Source organism: Lagopus muta, chromosome 2, assembly GCF_023343835.1.
Source record: "Lagopus muta isolate bLagMut1 chromosome 2, bLagMut1 primary, whole genome shotgun sequence".
Taxonomy (NCBI): domain Eukaryota; kingdom Metazoa; phylum Chordata; class Aves; order Galliformes; family Phasianidae; genus Lagopus; species Lagopus muta.
The window spans coordinates 55,635,310-55,663,250 of NC_064434.1; the positions used below are offsets into that span (position 1 = coordinate 55,635,310).

At 41.5% G+C, this 27,941-nt stretch overlaps 2 protein-coding genes across 2 annotated transcripts in view; both read left to right on the forward strand.

The window, feature by feature from the left end:
- Nucleotides 1-16,542, forward strand: part of PEX7 (peroxisomal biogenesis factor 7) — a 35,623-nt gene extending 19,081 nt beyond the window's left edge. The window contains exons 9-10 of the mRNA XM_048936325.1: nt 3,197-3,296; nt 14,501-16,542. Coding sequence (XP_048792282.1) covers nt 3,197-3,296; nt 14,501-14,569 — 169 coding nt within the window. The 3' untranslated portion in view covers nt 14,570-16,542. The remainder of the gene's footprint in view (nt 1-3,196; nt 3,297-14,500) is intronic.
- A 3,891-nt stretch (nt 16,543-20,433) lies between these two features.
- On the forward strand, nt 20,434-25,117 carry SLC35D3 (solute carrier family 35 member D3). The gene is made up of 2 exons (XM_048935882.1): nt 20,434-20,869; nt 21,698-25,117. Exons 1-2 carry the CDS (start codon nt 20,434-20,436, stop codon nt 22,525-22,527), a joined length of 1,266 nt encoding a protein of 421 aa, XP_048791839.1. The 3' UTR covers nt 22,528-25,117.
- Nucleotides 25,118-27,941: the final 2,824 nt, after the last annotated feature.

Genomic DNA, 27,941 nt, shown 5'->3' on the forward strand with positions numbered 1-27,941 from the left:
TGAGGAATGTTCTGAGTTCGAATGGATGCACAATACTCCCTACATACACATACATGCATGCATACTGGCATGTATGGACTTGCACATACATACACATGTGGGGGCATGACTGTGTATGTGCAAGATTATGCACGTTACAATTTAACAAGAAAAATACTTGACAAAAATATAAATAGGTAAGAGAAGTTCAGATTCCAGCGCATGGCATTACTTTTATATTCCGTAGTACTTAAGACCTGTTGGTTTTTAGCCTCATTTTGTAGTAATCCATAGAACAGTATGGCATGGCAGTCCTTTAAAAATTATGATTGCTTGTGTGCACAAGCTATTGAAAACTAGTTCCCATGCCAACTTTATGCTGGTAACTGAGAAATATATAAAAGGCGTGGTAGATCTGAACTTTACTTTTTGGTACTTAAGTATAAGGATATGTATTTAGTCCTCTGTCTTATAGATCCTTCATCAAGACAAACTCCTTACTCTTTGGAAGAACTCAAAGGGAAAAAAAAAACAACTAGGCATGTTAATTCAAAAAATCAGTTTTAAAACAAATGAATCATTAAAATGCCCGGAAATGTGCAAAGTACAGGAACATTTCCAGGACTTATTAAGATCTGCATGCATGTTTTTAAGCCTTATCTCTATCAAAATTCAGTTTGAGAGAACTTCAGTGTCATCTCTTACCGGAATCATAATTTTATATATTTGGAATCTCTTCAGTATAAAAAGATCCTGTTGCATTAGGCACAGACAGTGCTCACCCAGATCTAAACAGATGATCTGATAAATTGAAGAACTTCATTAAGCTGGTATCAAGCCAGATCTTGAAATGTGTTCACAGAATCTTGCCTATGGGGTAAAGAGGCAAGTTTTTGTTGAAGGTTTATTCTGCACTAGATAGCAAATCTGAAAGAAGCTTTAAGGTGAACTACAGACTCTACCTGCCCATCAAGTGCAAGTTCAATGACGTGGATCACAAAGAAGTCTTCAGAACTTCAGGAATAATGCTGCTCACAAAAAACCTTTATTTTTTATTTTTTTATGTTTTACTTCAGTTACTTGTCCTTTTTGTTTTGTTTTGTTTTTCCTTCAAGCTGAGAAAGTGTTTTGCTTTGCTCCATTGCACTTTTTTTTTTTTTTCTGTTTTTCTTTTTTCCCAACTAAAAATTATCTTCCAGATAGTTGAAATACTTATCGCTGGCATTTTTCTAGCATGAAACTGAAACCTCTGCAGTAGAACGTGTTAATTTAAATGCCTCAGTTGATGGAAACCCACATAATGTTCTAAGAAGTTTCATTGGTAGCAAAGTTGCTGGTGGTAATCAGAGCCTCAAGCATTACATCTGGTGAAATTAACCTACTTCAAAACTGATTGTAACTTTTCAATTATGATTTAACTTTATTACGGCCGTGGAAGTCAGAATCACTCACAGACCAGTGTTAAGCATATCTTTTCTTTCCAGTGCTTCCTTTTGGTATTAAGACAAGAATTACAATTTTATGCTAAATATTATATCAAATATTAATAAATGTGATGTTCGTGCAGTTCATAAATTCACTGCCATTTTCCTGCCTGCATGTGCTGGCTTTCTTTAAAAACAGTGTTATGAGGTAGAATTTCTCTTTAAGTTAGGAAAATGTTGACCACAGGAGTTACTCACCAAATGATGCAACCTCATAAGTGAGATAATATCTTTCTTCTAGCAAAACAAATTTCTGCTGCTTTTTATAGCATTATAACATTGTTGAAGAATACCGCAAAGGGATATTTGTGTATGTATTTGTATGTATTTTCTTTTTAATTTTTTCTTATATACAGCTCTGTTTGTATAAATATTAAACATTGGTAACTAAAATCTTAATGTAATGAATCTTTAACAATGGCAGCATCTAAGTATATGTTGTTTTCTTTAATTGAAAGTGCATCTTTCCATTAAAAGAAAAAAGACAAATTGGGGATCAAAGAGTGAGCAGAACATGCTAGTATTGAAAGCTGGGCTACAGATAGCATTTCTCACTTCATACTGCAGTAAATTATCAGAGCCACCATGAAATTGTCATCAGTGGTTTTCAATCCTAAGACTGTACCTTTTTTGACCTTTCTTTACCTTCTTATGAACAAATGGATGAGGATGAAAATGCTGAGATGGGCTTTTTGCCCTTCTCTCTTGCAAAATAGGTTGTTTATCCTAGATCTCAGGTACTAGGAAAAAGTTAAGAGGATTGTTGCTATGACACAGCCATTGTACTGATACCTCTTTGGTCATTTATTAAGGAAATAACATTTACGTATTAAACAAACTGACCTTGCTGGCTCCAGTGTTTGTTATTTTGCCTGAATTGGTTTGAACATAAAGAGCACTCAGTGTAGTTAGTCTGATAACGAATCATTCTTATTAATTATTTTCACTGTCCCCAATCAGAGTAACACAATGAGACTCTGTGATTGTTAGCGAAGAAATAAAGCATCTGATTGACCACCGTCAGAAAATTCAAACTAGAAAACCTGGTTACAGCGACCACCCTCTAGAATGTGCAGTGCTCTGCAGCTTGTGGGCTTTTCTAAGAAATACCATATAATCAAAAAAAAAACCCCAAAACAAATATTTCTTTTGTGCCATCATTAGACTGGTGTTAACTGCGTAGTGCCACTGATCTTTGTAGTACAAATTTGTTATTGAATTATAATGTTTCTCAGAAGCACAGTCTCAAATTAGAGACAAAGAATGGCCAATGTCATACACGAACGTGTAGTTTTCCATAAATAAACATCTTGTACTGAACGATACCAAAAATTAAGAAAAATCATAATTTGAACTGATATCTTACAGGGATACAATTATCCAGCTATCAAGAAATATGATGAGAATATTCTATCCTACATTTTTGTCTGTTTTAGTAATGTCCCAAGTGCTGGTCTTTGGTGCCAATTTTGATCTCACTTTCAGCAACAAGAGACAAAGATGGTTTTACCCAGTGAGGTTTAATTTATGCAAATCAGCAGATGGCTTTGCAGGAGTATGATTAGTTATGTTTCCTAAGTGGATGAGTTTGCTCTTTTAAATATCCTGGCAGCAACAGATTTGTCAATATCTCAAATTATATTTTTTAAATGGCCTTTCAATTACTTTAATTGTGGTTTGTTTGATTATTTTTTTTTTCTTTTTTCTTCCTCCCACCCTCCCTTTCTATATAGATTCTGGGACTTTTCCAAGCCTAACCCTTTGCTGGAAACAGTTGAGCATCATACTGAGTTTACATGTGGACTAGATTTAAGCCTTCACAAATGTGGCCAGGTAAGAGATGTGACAAATTTACCTTTCACTCGCCTATTATAGCCAGTTCTGTCAAGGCTGGACTGCAGCACTCAGATCCTGAATAACAGCCACCAGATCACAGAAAGCTTTTGGAAGTGAATCTGGCTGAATGCTTATCAAGTAAACTCCTCCTTAGGTGCATATTTATTTATAAAGCAGTTACTTGTGTTGAGCTGGAAAAGAGGACAAAACTGACAGAACTGCCAAATCAAGTAACAGAAAGCCACAGCAAGCTCATGGGAAATGAGGTGGCTTTATTTCGGAAGGAAGAGTAAAGGTGAATGGTCTTAGATACCAAGCAAAGACACGGGGATTTGTTCCATCTGCTTGAAAAGTCAAGTTTAGTATTGCTAGTGTCACACTTGATCTCTGAATCTGGTTTGTCGAGTACTGTAGGAGGTTCAACATATATTCACAACTGTAAATCCTTCAGTTATCAATCTGAATGAGTGGGACCCATTTTGACAAGGGCATCTTTTTGTGTACTGGTGGTAGTAGGATTCTCTCTCTATAAATAGTTCTGTTTTATACACAGAGAGTTGTTATATGTAGTATGAATTTGTTGTTGTTGTTGTTGTTTTTTTCCCCCCAGCAAGAAAGACAGAAGAAAACTGAAAATAAAGTTCATCATTTACTTTAAAGCATACGGTTTTAACACAGAAGTTAATGCAACTTTGTTAACTGTGCCTCATGTGTTATTTGCATCTAGGTTCTTTTCTAATTCAAAGTGAAATTCAATTTATATCTTAGATGAAAATGACTTCTTTCATTTGAGATGAAATTCTGATTGGACAAAATAAAACCATCCTAATTTCTGCTGCTGACAAAATAACATGGGAGTAAAATGTCAGTTTGGCACAATAGTTAGCTTAATGTGTGTGGATTCATTCTTGGCATTGGTGCAGGCTTGAAGAGCTTTATGCCAGACTGCTTGTTCCCTTCATTCTGCTGCCTCAGGGGTGCTGTGGTAGCTATTAATGAGACTGTGCTGTGAACAGTGCAGGGGAATTTATAAGGCTGAATATAAATCCCAAGTTTCAGGTTGTTTTTCATTGGGGCAGGGAAAGAGTAGTGTAAAGGCCAGTTGCCAGGAATTAAAGCTTTATCCCAAGTGAGTGCATAGATATGATTCTGTCTGAATTGGGGCTGGGGGAGCAGGAAGCATAGCTTAGTGCTTTAGGGCCTTAGATTGCTACCTCACAGCATCCTGAGCCAGCTCAACTTTCCACAAAGTTGGTGTGGCTTTTGCAATGGGTCTGAATGAGATGACAAAAAGGGTTTTCTTCCTTTGTACTGAGGATGTGATTGCATCTTGGTTCTAAGCCTGTTGGAAAGAGCCCCGAGTGTTACAGTGGATGATGTTTTTGACTGTCTGGCTAAATACGCCGTCTTTTTGTGCGATACATCTGTCAAACTGAGTTCTGCTGAAAGGACGTTCTTTCTTTTGTAACTGCAATGTATGGCACAGCCTTCTTGGAACAAGGCTCATTGATGATAATGAATTCAAAGCAAACAGCTGCACCTGCACTGGTGTGTTGGAAAAAGGAAAATGATGATATGTATACCTATCTACATTAGGGCATTAGTGCATCTAGATGGTTTTTTCCATGCAGAAATTCTGTAAGTCTTGTGTTGGACTTAATGTGAAAGTACCAGCCTGTAAATCCAAATCCATGTACAATTCATGCCAATGTGCCTTCCAGACAGAAATTTGGCATCTGCAACAGCTTTAATATTCTTCTGCTTTTTCTGCTGAGTTGATTTAGTGTATTGTGGTGATTGGATATCACAGCAATTGGCAATGTAAATACTGCTTTAAAAAAAAAAATCTTTAATAGAATTGAAGTGTAACTACCAGATCAAGAGTGAATGCTTACTGAACAATCTCAACCCTTGAAGCTTTTCCCTGACATCTACATTGATCCAGCAAAGACTATTTGCCTAAGTTATACTGCTGCTTCCAGTATGTAGGTTGCTCTCATGGCTGTTCTCTATCAAGAACTGATAATGAGTCCCAATACCTGTTCTTCATGCATTAATATGATTTGTGATTTTCACTGTATGCGTCAGAAGGAGTTCCGATTTGAGATCAGAATTGCTTTGTTCCTCCATGCAATGGAGAAGCTATTAACTTACAGTCAAATTAAGTATACCATTCTGGTCATTAACCTTTGCTTTTGCTCTTAATGCTGTCTACCCAGATGATATTTTCCTTGGCTCTTCCCAATGAATTTCAGTATTTTTGAAGTATCTTTTACATGTCAAGAAAAACTCAGTCTGTACTCTTGGAAAAGTGTTCAAAATAGAGACTGTGATTAATGATCCAATTTAGGATTTACAAGGCATTCCTGTGGAACTGACTGAGCTTTGAGCAGAATCCACAGGCAGGTCTGTGCAGGCAAGGAGTTTTCGTATAGTATCCTGCTAAGGGGAGGCAACCTGTCAGGGAGAGATTTGCTGGTGAAGAATGGATACCAGATAATGAAGATAAGTATTAGCTAGATGAAACAGAAAATTCTTTGGTGCTTAATTAGTATTCTAATACCTATTTTGGAAGTATCTGCCTCTGCATAAAGAAAGCTTTTGTTGAAAGCTTTGCCTTTATATAATCAAGAAGGTTGCTTTTTTTCTTTCTTGTTCCTTTCACTGCTCATGTCATGTTTATAACAGTTTCAGACTATGAACTTCCATATGCAAACTAAACAGGCATAGGAGGTATATGGAGAATAATGAAAATGATAATCAGCTTTATATTATTCCTCTCTAGAGGCTGATAGTGCTAGACATATACTGGAATGATATTCTGTACTTCATCAGATTTCTGACTTCTCTCCTCGTATGTACTTTCCCTGTATATCATTCTTTAGTATTCTGATGACTGAAAGCAAAGTACCCCCTTAGGTCCAGTCCTTACTGGGGTTTTGCTGTGCTTACTTGCAGAGTTGTAGACATTAACGTAACTTTGTTTGGTATTTGTGCAGCTTTCTTTGAAAGCAGTTCTTTTTATATTTAAAACAAAACAAAACAACAAAACAACTTTTGCAGGTTGAATGTGGTGTGGTATTTATGAATTCATTTTGTAAGTTTTTTAGGCTATCCATCAGTGACAGATAAAAAGTACAGCTCCTGTGAATATTCACTTCTTCTTGTCCAGATTCTGAATTTATTTCAGTAAGCACATAAAGAATAATGGAACAAAAACCCCAACCCTTTCTGTTGTAAAGCTGTATTTTGCTTAAAACAAACATGAGAGAAGCCTGAAAGTTGTCTGAAAGTCTTTCTCAGCCTACATTTTGAGTCTGCTCTGAACTCCAATAGGCTCACATAAATAGTGGAAAGTACATTATTGCTTCCCATTGAGCCAGCCTTTTTGCCTTGCTATTGAGAGTGACACTGAGCGTTTAATTGGAGCAAGAGAGGAATCTTTCCATTTCTCTATACTCTGTGAACAGTGACATTTATAAATTACGAGAATATAGACTTCAGTAGAAGTGGTGGTAAGTGGTACAATGACCTAAAATTCTTGGCATGTGAAGAGGGTGTTAGACACCAGTGACGTGCCAAATCAGAACAGGATTTTCATGATGTGCAATAGTGAGATGTTCCTCTTGGAAACTGAAATTGTTCTGCACCATTTCATGAGAATGTGTGTTGAAGTCTAGGTTTTAGTATAACTTGTGAACAACACAAGTAATAATCATGTGAGGTTGTTTTTTTGGTTGTTTTTTTTTTAACTGTGGTTGTGTGTGTTTGGGTAGTAATTATACTACAAATGGGCAGCTCATCATCTAAAAAGCTTTTTGTGTCAACATGGTTTGGGAGGCAAAATTGTTTCCTCTAGCCCTCTGTATGGCTGTACCTCCATTTGTAAATATTCTCCCAGAGTAGATTAGCTCACATAAAACTGGTTTATCTTATTTCTCCAAAGTGTCTGGGATTCCAGGTTGTATCACCATAACAAAGGCCATGGCTGAAGTTTTGCTCTGTTGCACTGGAGATGGTGATGTGAGATATGGCAGCACACACATTATAATAATATGGAGTTGGTGCTGATACCACTACAGTACCTGTGAAATCAGTTTTGTGCTCTCTTCTGCACTATTCTTTGTGGCTCAGCTTCTTGAAATTTCTTCTTTCTTCTCTCTAAAACAGTGGGATGTCACCAGTATTTTGTGTCCGTACCAGTCTATGCTCTTTCCATGTACCCAGAGGCCATTAGAACCAAGGGAAGATATTTGCTTTGCAGCAACAGTCTGTTGATCCAATGAAGTATTGCTGTGCTGAAGGCATTGTGAGCTTTCATATAGCATCAATATCACTAAAATATAAAAACCTGATGTTTCTCAGTAGTTGCAGGGAGATGTAGCCAAACTGTACTCACTTGAAGGTAAATCTAAACTAGTTCTAAGATCTTGCAGTTTTTTTAGAGAAATCTTTGATCATCTGTCAAGTTCTGGTGTACAAATTTGTTCTGCTACCTGTTTTCTATGTGTAGTTTCTGCAGTGTACCACATTAGCTGTACAAGCACAACAAGTAGAATTGGCAGCAGAGAGGAGCAAATGGAAAGGCAGGACATATCTATAGTGAGGATGTTTTGCTCTCTGTTTTGCTGTTCATTAGTCATGCACCCTTGACAGCCCCAGAAATAGTGGATGTTTCATATAAAAGTACTTCTTGTGGGAATGTATAGAAAAGTAAAAACCTTGCTTTTGCTCATTTGCTCTTATCTGCTACGCTTAATTACCAGAGAACCAATAGCTTTCACTCAGCTGTTGTAGCTATCACGCTGCTGTAATTGTATCACTATCTCTACTGCTTTTTAATCTCTCCCTATGGACTTTCTCTGGGATGTTACTGAAGTTATGCTGTTAGAGATCCTTTGAGATTAAAAGATTCTACAGCAGCTCTGCTTTTACTTAGCTTCGGAGTGGATTTTTGCATGGAAAGATCAGATTTAACCAAATGCAAATGTTATCATGAAACCAAAGCGAACACCTTTAAACAGCTGGAGGAGGAGAAAAGAGAGGTGACATTTATTTCTGGTGATTATTGCAATATGTCCTCTGCAAACTTTTATACTTTCACTGTATAAGTCAAAGTTAATCATTTATGAACAGTGGTCACTCTTAGTCATTATCAAGAGAAGTCTCATCTTAGGGTGTTTGGAAAAGTTGCTGCCAGGCGTCAGAGTGCTGTAGAAGCTGCAGTGTCAGTCTACTGAGAAGAAAAAGTAACTGATTCTGATGTACTGAAAAGAGATGTGAAGCATCTCAATACACGTGTTGGTTGTCTGCTGTATTTCACTTGCCTAAAAACAATTTCTACTCTGAAAACCTCATTTGTTAGTCCATGCACTGGATTTTGCTTTATGTCTGCATAATCAACAATTGTTTGAGTCTCCCAGTGAATTGCTCTAGTGAAACTCAGTGGAAGACAGCGGGATTTTTCAGCTGTCACTGAAAACACTTTGCCTTATCAGTATCTGTGATTATGTCCAGCATGAAGATTGGATGCGATAATTAGGAAAAACAGTTTCACTGCATTTAATCTGACTTTTGGGGCCGCTGAGGCACCAATGGGGAAAAGCAGGTTCCAGAGTATCTTCTACTAAACTTAAGATTGTATTTACTGGTCAAAGACTCAGGAGGTGTCTTTCCCTTTATGTAGGTACAGAGGAACTGCTACCACTGCTGTGGAAATTCCAAGGCTTTTCTAACCTGCAACTTGTGCCTCAATTTGCTTTATGTCTTACTCATGAAAAACACATTCAGAAGACTTGCATTTAGAAAAGCACAGTGTGACCAACACATTATCTTCCTGTTGCCCATGTTGGAGCAACTAAGATGTTGCGATAGCTGCCTCATTTTTAAATTGGTGAAATGTGATACATCTTTGCAATCTGAAAACCAATGCCCCCTAAATCTTTTATCTCCCTAAGAAATAAATAGATTTCTTAAGCGGTATCTGAAATAGCTCTTCTTTGTAAGAACTTCTGGTCAAGGGTTTAATGATGTCTTTATTGGAAATAACAATTAAATCATGATGTGTGATTTTCAGAAGCGCATCAGAGAAATCTGTCACTGGAAATTCAAAACAAAAGGTTTAAATTTGCAGACTGCATTACTTTGTTCTTGTGTGAAGGTAGACATCATGCGCAGCTCATCCCTGACATCTTTTGGCCAAACAAAAGGCTGTACCAGTAGTCCAGATTTGCTAGTACAAAATAGGTATTGAGTGGATTTTACTTCATGCATGGTCCATTATGCACTTAACCAAATCGTTTTGGTGAGGGAGGAGGTCTGCCTATTCTTTTTTTTTTTTTTAATGGCCCCACTCCAAAGGAAAAAAAAGTACTGAAAAAGTGCTAAAACAGAAATGTTTTCTACTTGTGTTTTTCATATTATATGTGAATGGACAACTAAGGCCTAGATTGTTCTGGTCTGGAAATGGAATGTGAGAAGTGATCACCTCTGAAAGCAAACCTAATCTCCATCTTGCATACATACAGAGGGTATTCAGAACTATTAGAAATATACAATAATGATATAAATAGACTGTTAAATTCTATATAAAAAGTCACAGAAGATAAGAAACTAAAAGAGGAAAGGGGACACAACCTTAATGGAAGAGAAGAACTGAATATTTTTTTCTGATATCGCTTCTTACAGAAGAAAGACGGGTCTTATCTGTTTCATTTGAAAAGGGGGTGGGATGGAGAAAAGCTGAAAAGAGAAATGAGTCATTATCAGACACATTTGTGCATTATCCTGATTTATTACAAGCTCTCAGGAAGCTGAGTGGCACCAAGGTACTTCTGGATTTGCCCATTAAAAAGAATGAAAATGTTAGTATGGAGAAAGCTGTACTTTCTTCAAACTCCTTTAATAGAAGGACAACTGAACTGAACTCAGTTTTTAGTTGTTCTTTTGAATGTATTTCATCTAGATTAGGGCCTGGGGTTTTATTATGGATTCAAACATTGGGGGGGGAGGGGGGGGGGAAACTACTGACTTGGGAGATTTCTCTTCTTTTCTTGCTCCTTCTGAATAGCGAAGAAGCAGAATGTCAACCAGATAATTGCACCAGACTGAATGGATTGTCCTCAGGAGCTGGAAAAGGTCTAAGTCTATTGCAAAACAAGATGATTGTGATGAATAGGAAACAGAGGGCCTGTCAAAGAAGTAAATCAGTTAGTAAGTCAATGGAAATGTCTTTGGTAAATTAATGGATATCAATATTAAATCAGTTGGTGGGAAAAAATGTTATACTCTGAGACAAGGAACGTTTCAATAAAATACAGGATAGCTGTTTCATTTAAACTATGATTTTTCTAGTCAGGCAGTCAGCTTCCTATGACAACTCCAGGCTTGGGTTGGTTTGCTTGCCTTTGGCTTTACATAAAGGGAAGTGTAGTGATGCCCATTTTGTTTTTATGCTTGCAATAGACATGCTTAAATCTCTACTGGCAGATAAGTTGGCATGGCATTTATGTTGCGGCAATAACAAAACAATACCCCCAGCACATATGCTAGTACAGCAGTTTTGCTATTGAAATAAAAGGGTAAGAGACAAGCAGTTGTACCGTTTTGTTAGACTGCTTTTATCCCACAAGGCTTTAGTAACAATTGACAACCAGCAGAAAAATTACCAATTTTAGAATGCTTTTTTCATTTGTATTATTTCTTGATGTAATTTAACAGTCAGTGTAAGTAGAATATTCCTTTTTGTAACTAAGCTGTTGCTATTTTCCTTTTCTGTGCAATTTCTGATAAATAAATGTTGCTATAGTAGAACTGTAACAATTCAGTCTGCATAAAAATGATAATGACATAGGGAGTCCAAAGGATAAGGAAATTATAATTTATACAGTTCTTTGCAACTGAAGTAAACTATGTTTTACTCTGTTTGCATATCAACTTCAAAAAAAAAAAAAATTGAGAGAAGTCAATCACACGCCCTCTAAATACTGAAAGCAGTGAGATTTGTTTCAATCTGTAAGTGAAATCTGTCTCCAAGTGAAGAAGACATTTTCACTGAAGGACAAACCTTCATGTTCCAGGTGATGAGGAATTGCTGGCTATGCAGATAATGTTTCAGTTAAAATTTTCCTTTGTCCTTCATCTTATCACAGAAACATTTTCTCCAAGTGTTGGTAACATCATCTCGTTGATAGACTGGAGCCCCTCCCCTATGAAGACAGGCTGACGGAGCTGGGCTTGTTCAGCCTAGAGAAAACAAGGCTGTGGGGTGACCTCACTGCAGCCTTTCGATACCTAAAGGGAGCCTACAAACAGGAGGGGAATCAACTCTTTGAAAGGGTAGATAACAGCAGGACAAGGGGAAATGGTTTGAAGTTGAGGGAGGGGAGATTTAGGTTGGATGTTGGGGGCAATTCTTTCCAGAGAGAGTGGTGAGGTGCTGGAACAGGCTGCCCAGAGAGGTTGTGGATGCTCCATCCCTGGAGGTGTTCCATGTCTGAATGGATGGGGCCCTGGGCAGCCTGGTCTGGTCTTAAAAGTGGAGGTTGGTGGTTCTGCATGAGGCAGGGGGGCTGGACATTCATGATCCTTGAGGTCCCTTCCAACCCTGGCCATTCTGTGATTGAAATATGAAAAAAATATAAAGGAAGTTAACAATTTTTTTCTGCACCCTTATTTACTGTGGTGTGCTGGGTCAACCTTCCTCCCAGTGTGAATTCCTGCTGGTTTTTAATATTTGATTAAAATAGCACTTATTTTAAAAAGAAGAAAAGAAAGGCTAACATGCTTTAAAACATTGAAACATATTAAAACATATTCACATGCAATTTGAGAAGTGACATTCCTAAAAACTTTTAAAGCACTTGTTCAATATGCTGTTTCCCTCTTAGGAAAGGCATACAACAGTCATAAGAACGGTGTGTAAGACAGGTCTTTGTAAGAAAAACAGTCAAAATGAAACAAAAAGGCATTTGGTAACCTGATGCAGTAAATGCATTAAACATTCACTTATCTGTATCTGACATTTCTTTTTTAGTGATTTGTATTTGAGACAGTGACAATGGTGCGTGTAGCAGCTGTCTGTAGATTAACATTTGCCATTACACTTAACTTCCAGTTGTCACCTTTCTCTTACAGTCTTAACAGTATCTTGGGGAAAGTATTATGGAGAAATACGAATGCAGTTGCTCTTGCTAGTGTTGTTCCAACCATTGTGTCACAATTTGGCATGTATACCTGTTTGTTGTTCCTTATGTGTGTGCTCATCGAGGTTTCTGATATCGGTCTTTCACTATAAAGTAACTGCTCTACAGGAGAACTGGACACAGCACTATTTGTTGTAGCTTTATTTTCCTTCTGTTAGTTGGTTACCTCTTCATCTTTCATGTTCTACCTTTAAGTCAATGAGTTGGACAAATTACTGCAAGCAATCCTTTTAAAACCCGCTTTTAATCCCCATGTTTATTTTGAGTGTTGCTAGATTAAATGGTTCTGTAGCTATATTTGTTCAGAGGCTGCTTCAGGATGCTAATTATATTGGTAGCAGGTGGGAATTCCCATGGGCTTTTTCCAAATGTTATCTTGTTCCTGCATGAAAGTGAAAAGTATTATGGAAATACAAATATTGATCCAGAGCTCTGGAGAATATTAAAAACTGTATTTTTTGTGACTGACAATTTCTGCATAGCTTCTTTAGTGGGAGACTCAGATTTTCTCTTTTTTTTCATGACTGGAGGGACTGCAATGCAGTAGAACCATACAAAGCTCCATTATGTTGTATGAATAGACAAACGTTTTTGAGAGATTTTTTGGTACGTTTAGATGTATATGGAAAACACTTCAAATAACTAAGTAGAAGCAGCTAAGGAAGCAATGGAAATGAATAATAGTGCAGTATAGTAAACACAAAATGGGCTAATTATAGCATAAAATCAAATATTGAAGTTGGATTTCCAAATTTTTCATGTGCAGCTGTTTATTCTGGCTCTAGAAGAGAACAGGAATTGGAATCTGAAGCAGAAAGGAACTTGTTGTGTACAGGGTACAATACTGTATCCTTTGTAATCTCAACTGGAAAGGAGTTTATAAAAATAATTTGAGATGGATTCAGCCAGATTTACTGGTACACATCTGTAGGGCTCATAAACTATTTAGCTCTCCTTTTCCTACTTTCTTTTGCCTTAGTTGTTATCCCCTGCAATCTTCTGTGAATATACGTTATGTTACTTGAGTAATAGTGTGGTTAACCCTTTCACTTTATTACAGACTCTCAGATGCATTGTCCTTATCATTATCAAACTAAAGCATTCCATGGTCTACTTCTGTGGAATCTCATAACTTATTTGAATCTAGTTTTGTAGAATTAGGTTAATCTCCTTGTTTGTAATTTTAGTTTCTAACTTGCACTAAAGAAGAGCTTGGGGCTTGCGATTCAGAATATTTTCAGTTACATTGGAATCAGTTGCTGTGTTTGTAAAAGGCAGTTGGCATAAGTGGCATCACTTCCTCATCAGACTAGGGTGGTTTATGTAGTGCTTGAAGTAAACTTCCTCCTCCCACCATGGTCTTTGACATGTCTTTCATCAACTCTTTTCTCAACAGAAAATACAGTGCTCTCAGCTCATTAGAGTGAGACAGAACAGTCTCTATTCTTCAAGAAACATCCTGTGTCATCCTGTGTCTTTGTTTGGTCTTTACTTCTTGGTACCTTAACTCTCCATTCAAAAATATATCTGTAATAACTATTCCTGCATGCAAGTATGAGAAAGCTGGTCACATTATATCATGAAGTGCTGAGATGTCTTGGTAAAAGAACTGTGAAAGCCTATGAAGAGATGTCACATGGCTTGTAAATGTGTATGTCCATCCTTTGTCCTATTGTTACACTGCCTTAGCTTACATGAAACAATCACTTCAAACTCCAAGTTTTCCATGCTTTTCTCATGCAAAGTATGAAAAATAGGCAAGTGTAAACCTCTGGGCACTTTACTGAAGTTAAGACAATTTATTTTTATTTTTTTTATTTTTTTTTTTTTTTAAAGGAGAAAAAGAAAAAAAAGAGAGCCATTGCCTTGTTACCTAATTTTGAAGCATTGTAAAACAGAATACCAACCAACATCAACACAACAATATTTGTTAATTTCTTCTAAGTCCCATCTGTTTTTTGTCAACACGACACTAAGTAGATTTTGTTTGCTTTACAGGTGGTAGACTGTGCGTGGGATGAACTTGTCAAGATCTACACTCCATCGTGTCTGGCAGCTGCTGTCTAGAGAGAAACTGAAGATCTGACACACTGGGAACCTTTTTGTCATCATCTACAATCAGACTTGTGCTAAACTGTCAATTGTGTCACTAATCTTTGTGTCTCCTTTTCAAGTAAAAGCCTGAAGTGTTCTGCTCTTGAGCTTGTAGACTTGTTCTACCATACTAGTAGTACTTGGATCAGCAAAATGTTCAACAGCTACTGAATGGCTAAGGAGTGACAGAAGCAGATATGAACTGGTGTCTTCAGAACTACCAACAAAATTTTGTGATTTGTCTGGTTAATGATGCAAGCAGAGGCCAGAATCTTCTTGATCCTTATAAAGAATAAAAGTAGCTGGCAGTGCCTTTGGAGATTGTCACTATAGAAAAAGAAGAGTCTTTTCCACTATTTAGTACTCTAATGTCAACCTGAGGCTTGTATCCCTGAGATCCATTTATATTGAATTGTTTTGCTGTGACTCACATTGCATTATCTTGTGCAATATGATGAATGATCTCGATAGACAGTAAATGTCATAGTTTATAGCCAACTCATTCCTTTAACCTTTTTGATTGCTGCTTCACAGAGATGGTAAAGATTATTTTCATACATTTTTCCCTTGGATCTCTTTGAGTAAAACAGTTAATGAAGTCGTGCAGAATAATACTCTAGAGAAACAGAGAAAACACTTAGGAAAAAATGAATTATAAACAACCCTAATTGGATCACAATCTTCAAGATTTAGAGATATTATAACCATCTCTTCTATTAGACTTATCTTTTACTTTCACTTAAAGAGTTTTTTTCAAGAGATAGCAGTGTGGCCATACATTCAGCATTTCTGGACCTCCCACAGTCTGGCCAAAGCGAGAGCTGATATCCAGACCAATTGAACCTACGTACATGTGGATTAACTGCATGGCATAAGCACAGCAGCTCCAGAGTAGCCAAGCTATTATCAGACATGCAAGAATATGCCCAACATTTTATAGCTGTAGTAGCTATGAACTGACTAGTTTCTGTGCCCACTTTGACTCCTCAGTTTGTGTGGTGCAATTTTGGTGGGAGGGCTGGAACCAGATGGTCTTTAAGATCCCTTCAAACCCAAGTCGCTTGACTTGGATTCATGCAAGCCATTCACACCCCTCCTTTTTTTTTTTTTCCCTAAACCTTTTTAAAACTGTCTCATTTCTGCTGCTACCCCGTATCGTCAGACTTCCTCATTAAAAAATTGCAGGGCCTAGGCCTTTGGACAGGTTTTTATAGTCTTCTGTTAATGAATGCTATATGCTTCTGGGTTGCACCACTCATAAATCAAGCAATAGCAGGCACTGCCAGCCCTGCTGGATGAAGAAATGAAAGAAAGAATTCAGCAGAACTAAGATTTGGGAATTGTGAGGAAAGAATTATTGTGCTATCTTGGAGAATGAGCCTGGGAGCTAGCAGGCAGCCACAGGGCAGTATGGATATACTGACTCAGTGCTAGGACAAGACAGAAAGAAACCCCCTTTCACAAGGTGAAGAATTTGGATCATCATAAGTTTTTCTGGGTCAGTGCAAACTGACCCTGGATTGCCACTGTCTTAAGATGAATGAAATACAAAACAAAGTAGATTTCCTATTGTACCAAATAGCTGTACCAAATTCCATGTTTATTGCACTTTAATTCTGTGTGCTGAGGAATGATGCATCCGTAAAGCTATGCTATGTAGAGCTTTCAGTAATATCATGGGCCGTAAATCTCGTGCTAGGTATTACTATTTATTATTCAGCCTTTACAGTTATTCCACTTTTCTGCTCTATCTCTTTTTTTCTGCTTAGACTGCAAGTTACTTGAGTGAGTGGTATATTTTGGTGGTGACTATGTATTCTTTATGCTTGTCTCTGTTAGGGGTGGGTATTTCCAGAATACTGCTGTAACTTACTGGTTAAAAAGTCAGATTTATACAAATGAACACAAGGAGAGAAACAACACCCATTCTGATCATGCACACTCAACACATGGATTAAACCTTTTTCTAACAGCCTTTACTTCTCCTCCTGTGTAGGTTAGCTTCTGTGCTGAACGTTGCTGGGATTTAATACTCCTGAAAAATGGATGAATCCAGAAGATGTGCAAAGTAAAAAAAAACTGTGGCTTTTACTCTTCCTGTTTGATCTCTGAATGGAGAGAACATGCTGTAATCTTTTGCACCGTAACAGAAAAAAAATCTGTTAGTAGTTGTTGCTGAATCTTGATTCTCAGGGAATTGTTTTAAAGGTTTTTTTCCCCCCATTTAATGACCACAGTGGTAGCTTCTGATCTTTGTTTTTTTATTTATCAAAACAGGCCTTTGACTATGGCAATCTTGAAGATATGTGTTCTACTTTTAAACTTGCTCTTGTGGAAGATTTTGTTTCATGTGAGTGTATAGGTTTCTTCTCAGTTCAAGAGATGTATTGATTAATCATGTTTTAAAGGAGTGGATTTGTTATTCTGCAGTGCTATTAAATTAATTGCATACAGTATCCTTGGCTAAACTTTTGTATTCGCTTCCACGATTAAGAAATGTTATCAAAAAAGTAAATGCAGTGAAAGGTACTGATACTTATCAGTAATGAGTATCATGATCATGGTTCATATCTTTTGGGAATACCATGCGATAGTTGCATTTTTCCTGTGCTTTGTGAGGCAATACATCATGCAACTTTACCTAGTGGTGTGTCTCATCAGGTCTGCATTTTGATCAAGAAAAGTTATTTTCATAGAATAACAAAACTGTGGGAGTTGGAAGGAACCTTTGGAGATCATCTAGTCCAACATGTCCTGATATCCAAACTAAAGCTCTCCTGGCACAACTTGATACCATTTCCCTTCGTCCTGTCACCAGTCACCTCATAAGGAAGATGCTTCAAGTATCCTTACAGCCCCCTCTAGAAGTTCCCTATTTTGAACTGGAGAGCCCAGAACTGGACTCAGTACTCCAGATGTGGCCTCACCAGGTCAGAGGAGAGGTGGAGGATCCCTTGACCTACTGACCACACTTCTTAATGCACACCAGGCTACCACTGCCCTTCTTGGCCACAAGGGCACACTGGTGGCTCATGGCCAACCTGTTACAGCCACTAATGCTGCCACTGTGCGTCCCTCCCCAGGACTCCCACAGAATCACAGAATTGTAGGGGTTGGAAGGGACTTCCAGAGATCACGAGTCCAACTCCCCTGCCAAAGCAGGTTCCCCACACCAGGTCGCACAAGACCTGGTGGGTCGTTGTCCACCAGAACACCCAGATTCTTCTCTGCAGAATTCCCTTCTAGCAGGTCATCCCCTAACCTGTACTGATGCATGTGGTTATTCCTCCCCTGGTATAGGACTTCGCACTTGTCCTTGTTGAACCTCAGCAGGTTCCCTCTGCCCAACTATCCAACCTATCCAAGTCCCAATAAATAGCAGCACAGATTTCTGGTGTGTTAACTACTCCTCCCAGCTTGGTATCAGGTCATTGAAGAAGATGTCAAGCATGACCAGCCCCAGTACCAACCCTTGAGGGAATCACCAGTGATAAAGCAATCCCTTCTATCAAGTTCAGCACTGGCCTCAAATTTTATTTGCACCAGCATGGCCATACTAACCCTTTCAGTAGTAGTGTTCAGTTTCAACTGAGTCATTTGATAGTGAGTGGCTACAACTCTGCACAACACTTCCCTTATACATCTAATTGTTGTGTTAGACCCTGATTAACACAAGCTCTCCATTAAAGACTTTTAATGTAGATAATTACCATTTTCACTGTAGAAGCCATTTAAAAAAATGATGTCTTCCTTAGGAGTTTGGTCCATGTCTTTTTCTCAAACATGTACCCAAGCAAAATGCAAAGTTGAGGATAAATTGCATCAAAGAAATGGAGCTAAAAATCACAATCATCTCATTACTGTAAGGAATCACAGAGTTATGATCTGTGCCCTGCTAAGCGAAAATTCTGTAGCAGAATCACCTCTTGCGTGAGCACATGACATTGTTTCTGCACACAGGAAAGGCCAACATGAGAGATGTACCTGTACTGCAGTACAATCTGATGTGACCAGAATCTTTCCCACAAGTGACAGGACCCACCCTGTGAAAAGACCTTTTCTTACTGCACTGTCAATTGCACTCAAGACTAGTATAAAGGTTTTGCAGAACATGGTCTCTGTGTTGCTTTATTCAGCTCCTTCCCAATGCAGGAGAGCATCTCTTCTGTGCACAGACAGGTGAGGAGGCAGTGGGAGACACATAGGGGGCCTGACCTAAATGCACAGTGAGAATAGCAAGGTTGGGCAAGTGGCAGCACTCCCCCTACAGCCGCCCCACTATGTAATGGTGTTTGGAGAATGCTATGTGTAAACAAGGCTAGATGTAGGGGAAACTTGAGAGATGTTGTAAGAGGAACTGTCTCTGCAATGCCAGTAAGCCCTGAGAGGTTTGATGTGAAACTCGGGACACACACACTTGAGTTCCCAAGTTCTTACCTTTCCAATACATGTGTTTGCCTCTTTCTCAGGGAAGCTTGTAGTCCCCAGTCTGAACTTGCAGATGGATCCCTGTGACGTGAGAGGTCCTCCTCTGCAGTGATGCTTTCACTAGAGAGGGGACAAAATGGCTCTTCCAGAAATCATGCTGAGGTACATGAGTTCTAATTACTTCAGTATTTCCAGAAAACATTTTTTTTCCCATCTACATTTAGTTAGAAGGAGATTGGTTTCTTCCCATTTGCAAATGCAGTCAGCAACCCATGTGTTTCTTTAAATTGTGCTCCCTGTGAGCCTTGGGATGAGTCCAAAAGGAGACCAGCATGAAACGTGTTGGCACTGTTCTTCAGTGGGTTTTAAAGCCAGGCTTGGCCTCCCGTGACTTTTAATGAAGAGTTTCAAATGTTATATGCTGTAATGTTTCAGGCCACTTTGCTGGGCATTCACGCTTCATGCTGCAGTGCGGTGGCCGAAGCTGGTGAAGGCCTCTGAGGGGAGTGGCCAGAAGGAAGTAGTGGCTGAGCCATTTTGTTTGGGAGGAGCTACTGGGGCCTGCTCCATCCTATCCCTGGCTGGCACTGAGCTAGGAATGAAATGTAACATTCTTCTTGGCATAAAACAGTGGTGTCCTTCTGATACAGCTGAAAGTTGCGCTGTGCTTGTGCTGGACTGGGTACCTTCCCACCAGAACTGACTGTCCTGTTGAGACCTGGCCTACTCTTTGTAGGGCGTCTTCCAAGGACAAGCATGCAGTGGCAATTCTGCCATTCTCACCCAAGCTGGTTCTTCGTAACATAATTCCCTTTGAGAGAGGAGGGAGGCTTATTTGTTTAAAAGAGAGAATAGCTTTGCTGATCCCGTACAGATCAGTGACGAGCAGCCTTACTGCTCATGAAAGCAACCTGCCATGCACGGTGTATAGAAGGCACAAGATATGCAGCAGTGCAGTTTTGCCCTACGTTCCCCGGCGCTGGAGGAGGCCGGCAGAACGCTGCCAGTCTTCCCGTCAATTCAAGGCGAAGCTTCAGACTCCTGGAAACCCTTCACCTGCCAGTTCGGGATGAGCTTACGCAAACTTAACCAGGCTCAGCGCATCGCTTCGTGCCGCCACCGGTTCTGGTGACCGGTTCTGGTGTCTGGGCGAGGCCAGCCCCGGCTGCAGGCTGCCGGCCGCGCCCCCGGGCGATGCGCCCTTCCCCTCCCGGGCCGGGGACTCCCCGCGCCGCTCCGCCGGGGCGTGCGGCGGGGGAGGCGGCGGGGAGGGGACAGCGGGGGGCTGCGCGGGGGGGGGGCCCGTCGGCGCGTCCTGCCTCCGCCCGCCCCCCGCCTCCGCCCGTCCCCACGCCGCCGCCGCGGGTGCCCGGGCGGGCGGCAGTGCCGCTGGCCCCGGGCGCGGGAGGATGGTCCGGTGGCGGGGCCGGGCGCGGGGCGTCGCGGTGGCGGTGGCACACGGGCTGTGCTCGGGCTCGCTGAACATCCTGCTCAAGTTCTTGCTAGCCCGCTACCACTTCGCCTTCTTGACGCTACTGCAGTGCCTCAGCAGCGCGGCGGCGGCGCTGGGGCTGGAGGCGCTGCGGCGGCGGGGGCTGGCGGCGCTGCCCCCCTTCGGGCTCCGCCTGGCTCGCCCCTTCGCCGCCGTGGCCGCTCTGGCCACACTGCAGTCCACCCTCACGCTCTGGTCGCTGCGCGGCCTCAGCCTCCCTATGTATGTCGTCTTCAAGCGCTGCCTGCCCCTCGTCACCCTCGTCACCGGCGTCCTGGTGCTGCGCGACGGCATGCCTTCGCCCGGCGTCGTGGTGGCCGTCCTCATCACCACATGCGGCGCCGCGCTGGCCGGTGAGTGCCCGTCCCGCCGGGACGGGACGGGACGGGACGGGACGGGGGGGAGCGGAGCGGGACAGGGATGCAGAGCGACGAGCGGGCAGCCGCGCCGCGGGGCGCCCCGACGGCAGCGCCGCCTCCGCTCTCGGAGACTCTTCGCCCCGGCACGGCAGAATGGGGCAACGGGGCGAGCGTGAGTGCTGCTCCGGATGCAGCTCTGTGGAGGGTGGTGCGACCGTAGAGGGGTGCGTGCAGCCTTACGGAGGGAGATTTAATACCCTGGGGGCAATTGCGATCCCGTGGTGCCAGCTGCAGCCCAGGAGGAGTAAGCGCAGTCTTACAGGGGTAGGTGCAATTTTAGGAATTGGCTGGAACCCGACAGGGGCCCTGTTGTCGTGATTGGTGTCACTGGGTTTGGGGCAGGCAGCTTCATCTGCCGAGCAGCCCTAACAGGGCGCTGTGGCTGTGGGACCCCCGCGGGCTCGCCAGGGTGGCGGGATGGTGGAAAGAAGATTCACGGTTGGAAGCCAGGCAGACCAAGCTCCCCAGCACCTATGCTGGCAGAGGGTACCCAGAGCCACTGTGTCTGAGCTGTTTCAGCTGCAAATCTCACAGTGTTCTTGCCAAAGGGAGAAGGTGAGTGAGTTCATTCGGACCGGGGGGTGTACAGGGAAGTGAAAACATTCAGTAATTTGGCAGAAAAGTCTATCAGGAGGTAAGGACATCAAGCTTTGTGACAAGCATGACAAACCTGAGGAGCTATACACTGACATATCTTTTCTAAATATCCTCCCCCTCCAAAATGATGCTCTTTCCATCTCATCTGCAAAATCCACCCAACAGGTGCTGGTGACCTGACCGGAGATGCCATGGGCTACGTGACCGGCGTGCTGGCTGTGCTGATCCATGCCGCATACCTGGTGCTCATTCAGAAGACCAGCGTTGACAGTGAATACGGACCCCTGACAGCTCAGTATGCCATTGCTGTTTCAGCCACCCCTTTTCTCATCATCTGCTCCTTCGCCAGCATGGACTCCATCAATGTCTGGTCGTTCCCAGGCTGGAAGGACCCTGCTATGGTATGCATCTTCATCGCCTGTGTCCTGATCAGCTGCGCCATGAACTTTACCACCCTTCACTGCACCTATATTAACTCAGCTGTGACCACCAGCTTTGTAGGGGTGGTGAAAAGCATAGCAACCATCACGGTGGGCATGGTGGCATTCAATGATGTGGAGCCCACCAAGTTGTTCATAGCTGGTGTGGTGGTCAACACCTTGGGGTCGGTCATTTACTGCGTGGCCAAGTACATCGAGACCAGGCAGCAGAGCACGTACGAAGACCTGGAGAAAGAAGGTAGAGAAGAGGAGGGGAAAAGGCAGGCTGGGGACCAAGCGCTGTTTGCAATGGAGGCGATTTCCCCAGAGAAGGGGGCTAGGGAAGCAGCAGTGGAAGGATCAGCTGAAGGGGACAGCCAGGGTGGAGAGGACGAGAAGGACAGCACCAAGAAATCTGCTGGGGAGCTATCGGCTCAGGGAAAAGCCACCAGCACACAAGATGGGAGCAGGAGCTCGCTGAAGGATGCCTATCTCGGAGTATGGAGGTTGGTGAGGGGTGCTAAATATATAAAAAAGGATTATTTGATAGAAAATGAAGAGCTACCGAGCCCTTGAAAAGTAGGTGTGGAAACTCCACAGAACATGTTGCTTGAAGACAGACAGCTGAGTTCTATGTACAGAGGGAGAGGCAGAGCATACATTTCCACATCGATGCTGACAAATCCAAGTCATTTAGGATAACTTTACCTCATTGTCAAAAAGCAAAAGGTCAGGGTTTGCTCATGCTTTCTGCTTGCATTAACTGCTTTCAGTACATCCATTTAGACCTGCCACAGCTAAGGTACCAAGTCCTTTGCTGTGGATACAGACAGAGTTGGGTAACAGCAAGCCGTGGAGATGACTGTGAGGGGTATCAGTGCCTCTGGGTTGAAAGCAGTGCCGGCAGTAGCCTGTAGCTTGAGGCTCTGTTGATGTAATTCTTTATCCATCCAATTCTATGTACTCTGTACAAGTATATTTCTGCAATTTGTAAATTCCTGTTAACTGTACTTGTATGTGCTCTTCTGTGTCACTATGATTGCAACAGAGCTAGAGGCTGTGCCAGTTGAATTGTATTGGTGTATGATCACCCACCTAGCTGAAGAATTGAAATTCTCCCTGATTCTGCAGCCAGGCTGGGCTGTGGTCTGGCTTCATGTTATGTGGTCTGTGTTTTCAGTGGAAATGCTTCAATCTTGCACGTGCAGGAGAGCAGAACCGGATCTGAACTTTTGAGGAGCTTTAGTCATCAGAAGAAGGATGTTTGCCTGTGAGCTTCGACTACATAAAGCATTGGGAAGATTAGCTTGACCGAAATACAAGTTTGGAATTATTGGGTTGTATTGATTTGACTTGGGAGGGCTATTAAAAAAAAATACAGGGAGAAAGCGTGCCTTGGGCTCTCTCATACTGTAGAGTCGGGCGGATCTCAGCCTGTGTCTGAACCTGGGTGCAGGCTACAGCAGAGATGTGGGGATCATCTCTGCCCATGCCCACACTAGGGCTCCCAGAGCTTCTTTGGCAGGGCAGTGCTGTCATGACCTGACTGCTGGGCTATGGCATGTTGTGGCTGCAGTGTCTTGTGGATGCAGGCAGGGAGCTCTGGCAGATCACACTCAGGGGCCAGGTCTGCACAGCACGCTTGGCACTGGAACACCTGGGTCTTTGGGGGAAGCTGTGCCCCTTTCTTCTCAGTGCTTCCTTGTGCTGTGAGGGGTAAAGCTGGTGCTCAGCCTCAGGTGCTCAAGGGCTCGTGTGGGAAGCAGGAAGCATGATCTCCAGTGTGTCTTCTAAGCAATATGCTCATAATTTGTACCAAATACCTGTAGCAGGTAAGACAGAGGAAACAAGTGTCTAAGTATTTCTTAGCCTGGGGAAGCCTTTTGGGAAGCAACAGTCTTTGGGTCATGCCTATGCTCAGGGCCATATAGAGAAGAGGTCTGACCCCAAGTCTTCATCATCCCAAGAGGGCCCCAGCTGTCTGGACCGCAGTGGACAGAAACAAGTGGCTATCATTTCCTGGAAAAAAAGAATGGATCAAGCTTTTGTCATTGTTTTGGTGGTGGTGGTTGTTGTTTTTTTATTTATTATTATTTATTAAGCCACTGAACCAGCTATACCCACATCTCCACTTAAACAGTGCCTACCCTAATGCCTTCTTCAGTCAAACAGACAGCTTTCACCTAATGGTGAATTCAGCACTGAAATCAGCAGTGAGCAATTTCCCCAGCAGAGCATACGTACAAAATTAGTCTCTAGGGAAAAAGTAGATTCTTGTCAATTCAAATACAGATAGAAATTGTTGGGCACAGTAGTATTTTTTCAAAACGAGTGCAGAAGTTGGATGACCTGGTATCACCCATGGATTTGGAAAGGCACTGTTAACGAAGGCAGTCAGCCTGTAGCTGCTGCACTGTGGGGATGGGGCACGGAGATGTGTACATCACAGTTGCGTATAGCTGCTGCTTCAGAGTGGAGAAATACCACCTGTGCTGAAATATGTTTACTTTCTGCTCAAGCTCCATTAGGCATCTTTCAGTAAAAGCACTATTTGTTGTTTATGAGCCAATGTTTTTTTTTGTTATTTTTCAAATATATCTTATATAAGGCTGTGCCTGCAATGTAGAGTTGCGGTGTTACTGAACTCTTTACAGTACCATCTACGCAGCAATCCGTACAGATGGCTGAAGAGAAACCTGCATTTCTGACCTGCTCTTACTGCTCAGTGCAGTTTAACCACAGAAATGAGGATCTTTTTGCCACCTGACTGCCAGTCCCACTGAAGCACACTGTGCTTCCTTGGCACATGCTATAGAAAGCTCTCCGCCGGGATTTGTACCGCAGGACTTTCTCCTGGAGGAGTTCAGTGTTTTGCCTTTTAATGTTGTGGAAGTATCATTAGAAACTTGTGGAAATTTGAACAGTTTCAACTGTTAAAAAAGCTGCTGTTACCATGTTGTATGTTTGCATGTATAGGAAAAATGTGATAATGTTGTATGCTATTTATACATCTAAATTCCCTAAATTAAAATGGGAATTTGGCAAATGCTGTTAACTTTTTTTTTTTTTTCTCAATAAAGAGATTGTTGCACAAAAATAAAAATACTGCCTCATGCAGAGGCATTTTTATAGCATCAGTGGAAGACTACAGAATGAGATGTGGGAATAAAATGCACTGCTTTCCAAAAGTTCTGGTTTTCTTATTGTTGCTACTCTGGGGTCCTCATTTTTACTTCATTTATAATTATTCTTTTGCCTTTATACGATCCAAGCTTCCTCAGCATGTGACAGTACACTATTAATACTGTCATTGACAAAGGGACCGAGGACAAAGAGCACAAGAACTCTGAAGTGTCTGAGCTGTCTCTATAGTTTTATGTATCTTGTCCTCAGCAGTGGTTTCTTTGACCACATATTTAAAATGGCTTAGTGTCAGTAGTGCAACTGCTCTGACTTTAGAAGGAAAACAATTAAACAAGATGACACAAATTATTAATAGTATTTGTTTTACTAGTTATGTCACCTGCCAGCCTACGGGCTGACTGAACATTTACTTTCTATGTAAATGCAAATTTATCATTGTCCCCTCTGCGTCTCAAATTGTGCCCCATGATGTGGCTGGTGGCCGTTACAGGATTCGCCTGAGAGATCCACATAGAAGTGTCTTCATGACAGGTTGGAGAAAGGAGCTGTCCTGGGTTCAGGACAATGAAGTCAAGCTGATGCACAATAACTGCTTTGAGAATAAACATTAATTTCAGTGTGGATACATCCCCGAGGAACACCTGCTCTGGCACTGCTATTGCTGCACGTATGCACACATGACAAACAGACATGCAACAGGAGAAGGAAAGCCAGATAGCTATCTTTATCTAAAACACTTAAAAAAAAGAAAAAAAAAAAAAAAAAAAAAGAGAGGTCAGGGTATTTGAAGGCAGTGACAGTTAAAATTTATAATAATAATCTAAAAATCTGCATTACTGACAAACTGATCCTGAGTTTACCATCACTGCTAGAAGGAAAATGATCAGCAACCAGCCAATATTGAAAAAATGTGCTTCAGTTTGTTAAACAACACTCATGCTCCTGTGTGTGTCCAGCACTTGCTTATTGCTAGTGCCTGCCCTGATTTCATTATGTTTGTTTGCTGCAGGCAAAGCGTTTTGTGCACAGAAAGGTGTAAGCCTTCTGCTCTGGCCTCTGAATTAAGATCTGCAACAGAGGCTTCTGCCGTATTATTCCTTCTTTCCCCCCCCCCCCGCCCCTTTTTTATTTCTAGAAAGGCATAGAGGCAGATGGACCAGCAGGTTCTTGTAAGCCCAGCTTGCTTCTTGCAGGCTTTGTGCGCAGCTCCAAGGCTGAGCAGGGGTGCCACAAGCTCCTGGCATAGCTCAGTCGTGGCTGCCAACCAGCTTCCTGCAGAACTGGGCAATAGGTAGGATACATGCAGGTGGGAGGGCCCTCACTGCCAGCATGGCAATACCTGATCTCCCTGAGTGGAAGCTGGTGCAGATACTTATTCTGCGTGTAAAACCAGCAGGAGATCATTTCCCAGTAAGAGCATTCTGAGTAATAAAGCTATAAACCTGCAAAGGGGTTGCCATCATTATTGCTGATTTGCTGTTCTTGGGTTTATTGCAGGGAGAGATGAGGAATGAATTCATGCCAAACACATTAATGCTAGATGTTGCGTTTGAGTAGCAGCATGGAAACACTGCCAGGGGAGGTAGGAGGGACTGTGGCAGATAGGAAAAATGTTACAAAGCCACAGCTACTTATGTAGAAAAGCAGAATGTTTCTGTTTGCACCTGTCTCCAACACACACATCCATAGGGAGCTGGAAGCCAGCCCTTCCAGCAAATTTCAGTTTGGCACTTTCTACAAGGAAAGAAATAGTGACAGCATCAGAAATCCAGGGCCAAATATTGTCATGAATTTGAGTGCTCTTGAATTTGGGGCTCTGGAAGAGTGATGCAAGAAAAAGAGAGGAAGCATGAATGATCTTGAGGCGGTTGGAGGCAAGAGGAGCTACTTGAGATCTTGTGATTTTCTCTGACTAGACATATAAGAAATCTTGCACTAGACATGTTAATTTTGTTGATAAATTTGTCTTTTTTTGAATTAAAGCAGAAGCCATTCTGCTCTCAAAATTACACCGCTGTTTGATTAGATGCTATTGATTTTGTTCCTGACAAACCAAGACAAATGTCAACAATTCTTTAACCAAAGTCAGGATTTCTCTGAAAAAGAGAAAATATATAGCTGCCACGATCACAGATTGCTTTTACTTGAGATGGTGCATCAAGAACGAAAGATGAGCTGTAACTGGCCATGAAGCTTTGCAGGCTGCTGGAAATACTGAATATCATCAATAAATAAAAACACTTGGAGGCTGCTGTGCATATATATATTTATATATATATATCAATAACTCCTCGTATTTTGAATTGCCTTAATTCTCTTATATGGATTTCCAGCCCTCAAAGTGTCTCTTCAAGCCTGAAGATGAAGCATTATGGTTCATCCAATTCCAAACAGTATATGCTTGCTTAAAAGGTAGAACATGGATTTTCCCTTCTGATGGCCACATCACAAGCCCTGAAGAGGTGTGTCAGTGAACCTCCTTGGGTGAGTGAGTGTCACTGTCACAGCAAAAGTCCAACAATGTATTTCATGACATGCATAGGAAATTCAGCTAAGTATGTCCTTATCACAATTTTACAGAAACAAAAAATTGCATTTCCTCTACATAGTGGCTGACAGGCCACAGGATCTGAACAGTTGTTGGATAATAGAAGGCTGATGTACACACAACACAACTGACAGAGGAAAATTAAGGTGCAGATCTCTGTGAAGAGCTGCTCTCCAAAAAAGCATTACTGCTAAGTCAGCATCACATTTCAATGATTCCTACGGGCAGATTTGGGCTAACGAAATTGCTCAACTGTTGTTTTCTTCAAATTATTTTTTCATTAGTAACAGCAAGGCAT

Coding starts and splice junctions, on each gene's coding strand:
- SLC35D3 (XM_048935882.1), top strand. CDS start 20,434: ATGGTCCGGTGGCGGGGCCGGGCGCGGGGCGTCGCGGTGGCGGTGGCA. Junction 20,870..21,697: donor ATGCGGCGCCGCGCTGGCCG/GTGAGTGCCCGT, acceptor TCCACCCAACAG/GTGCTGGTGACCTGACCGGA.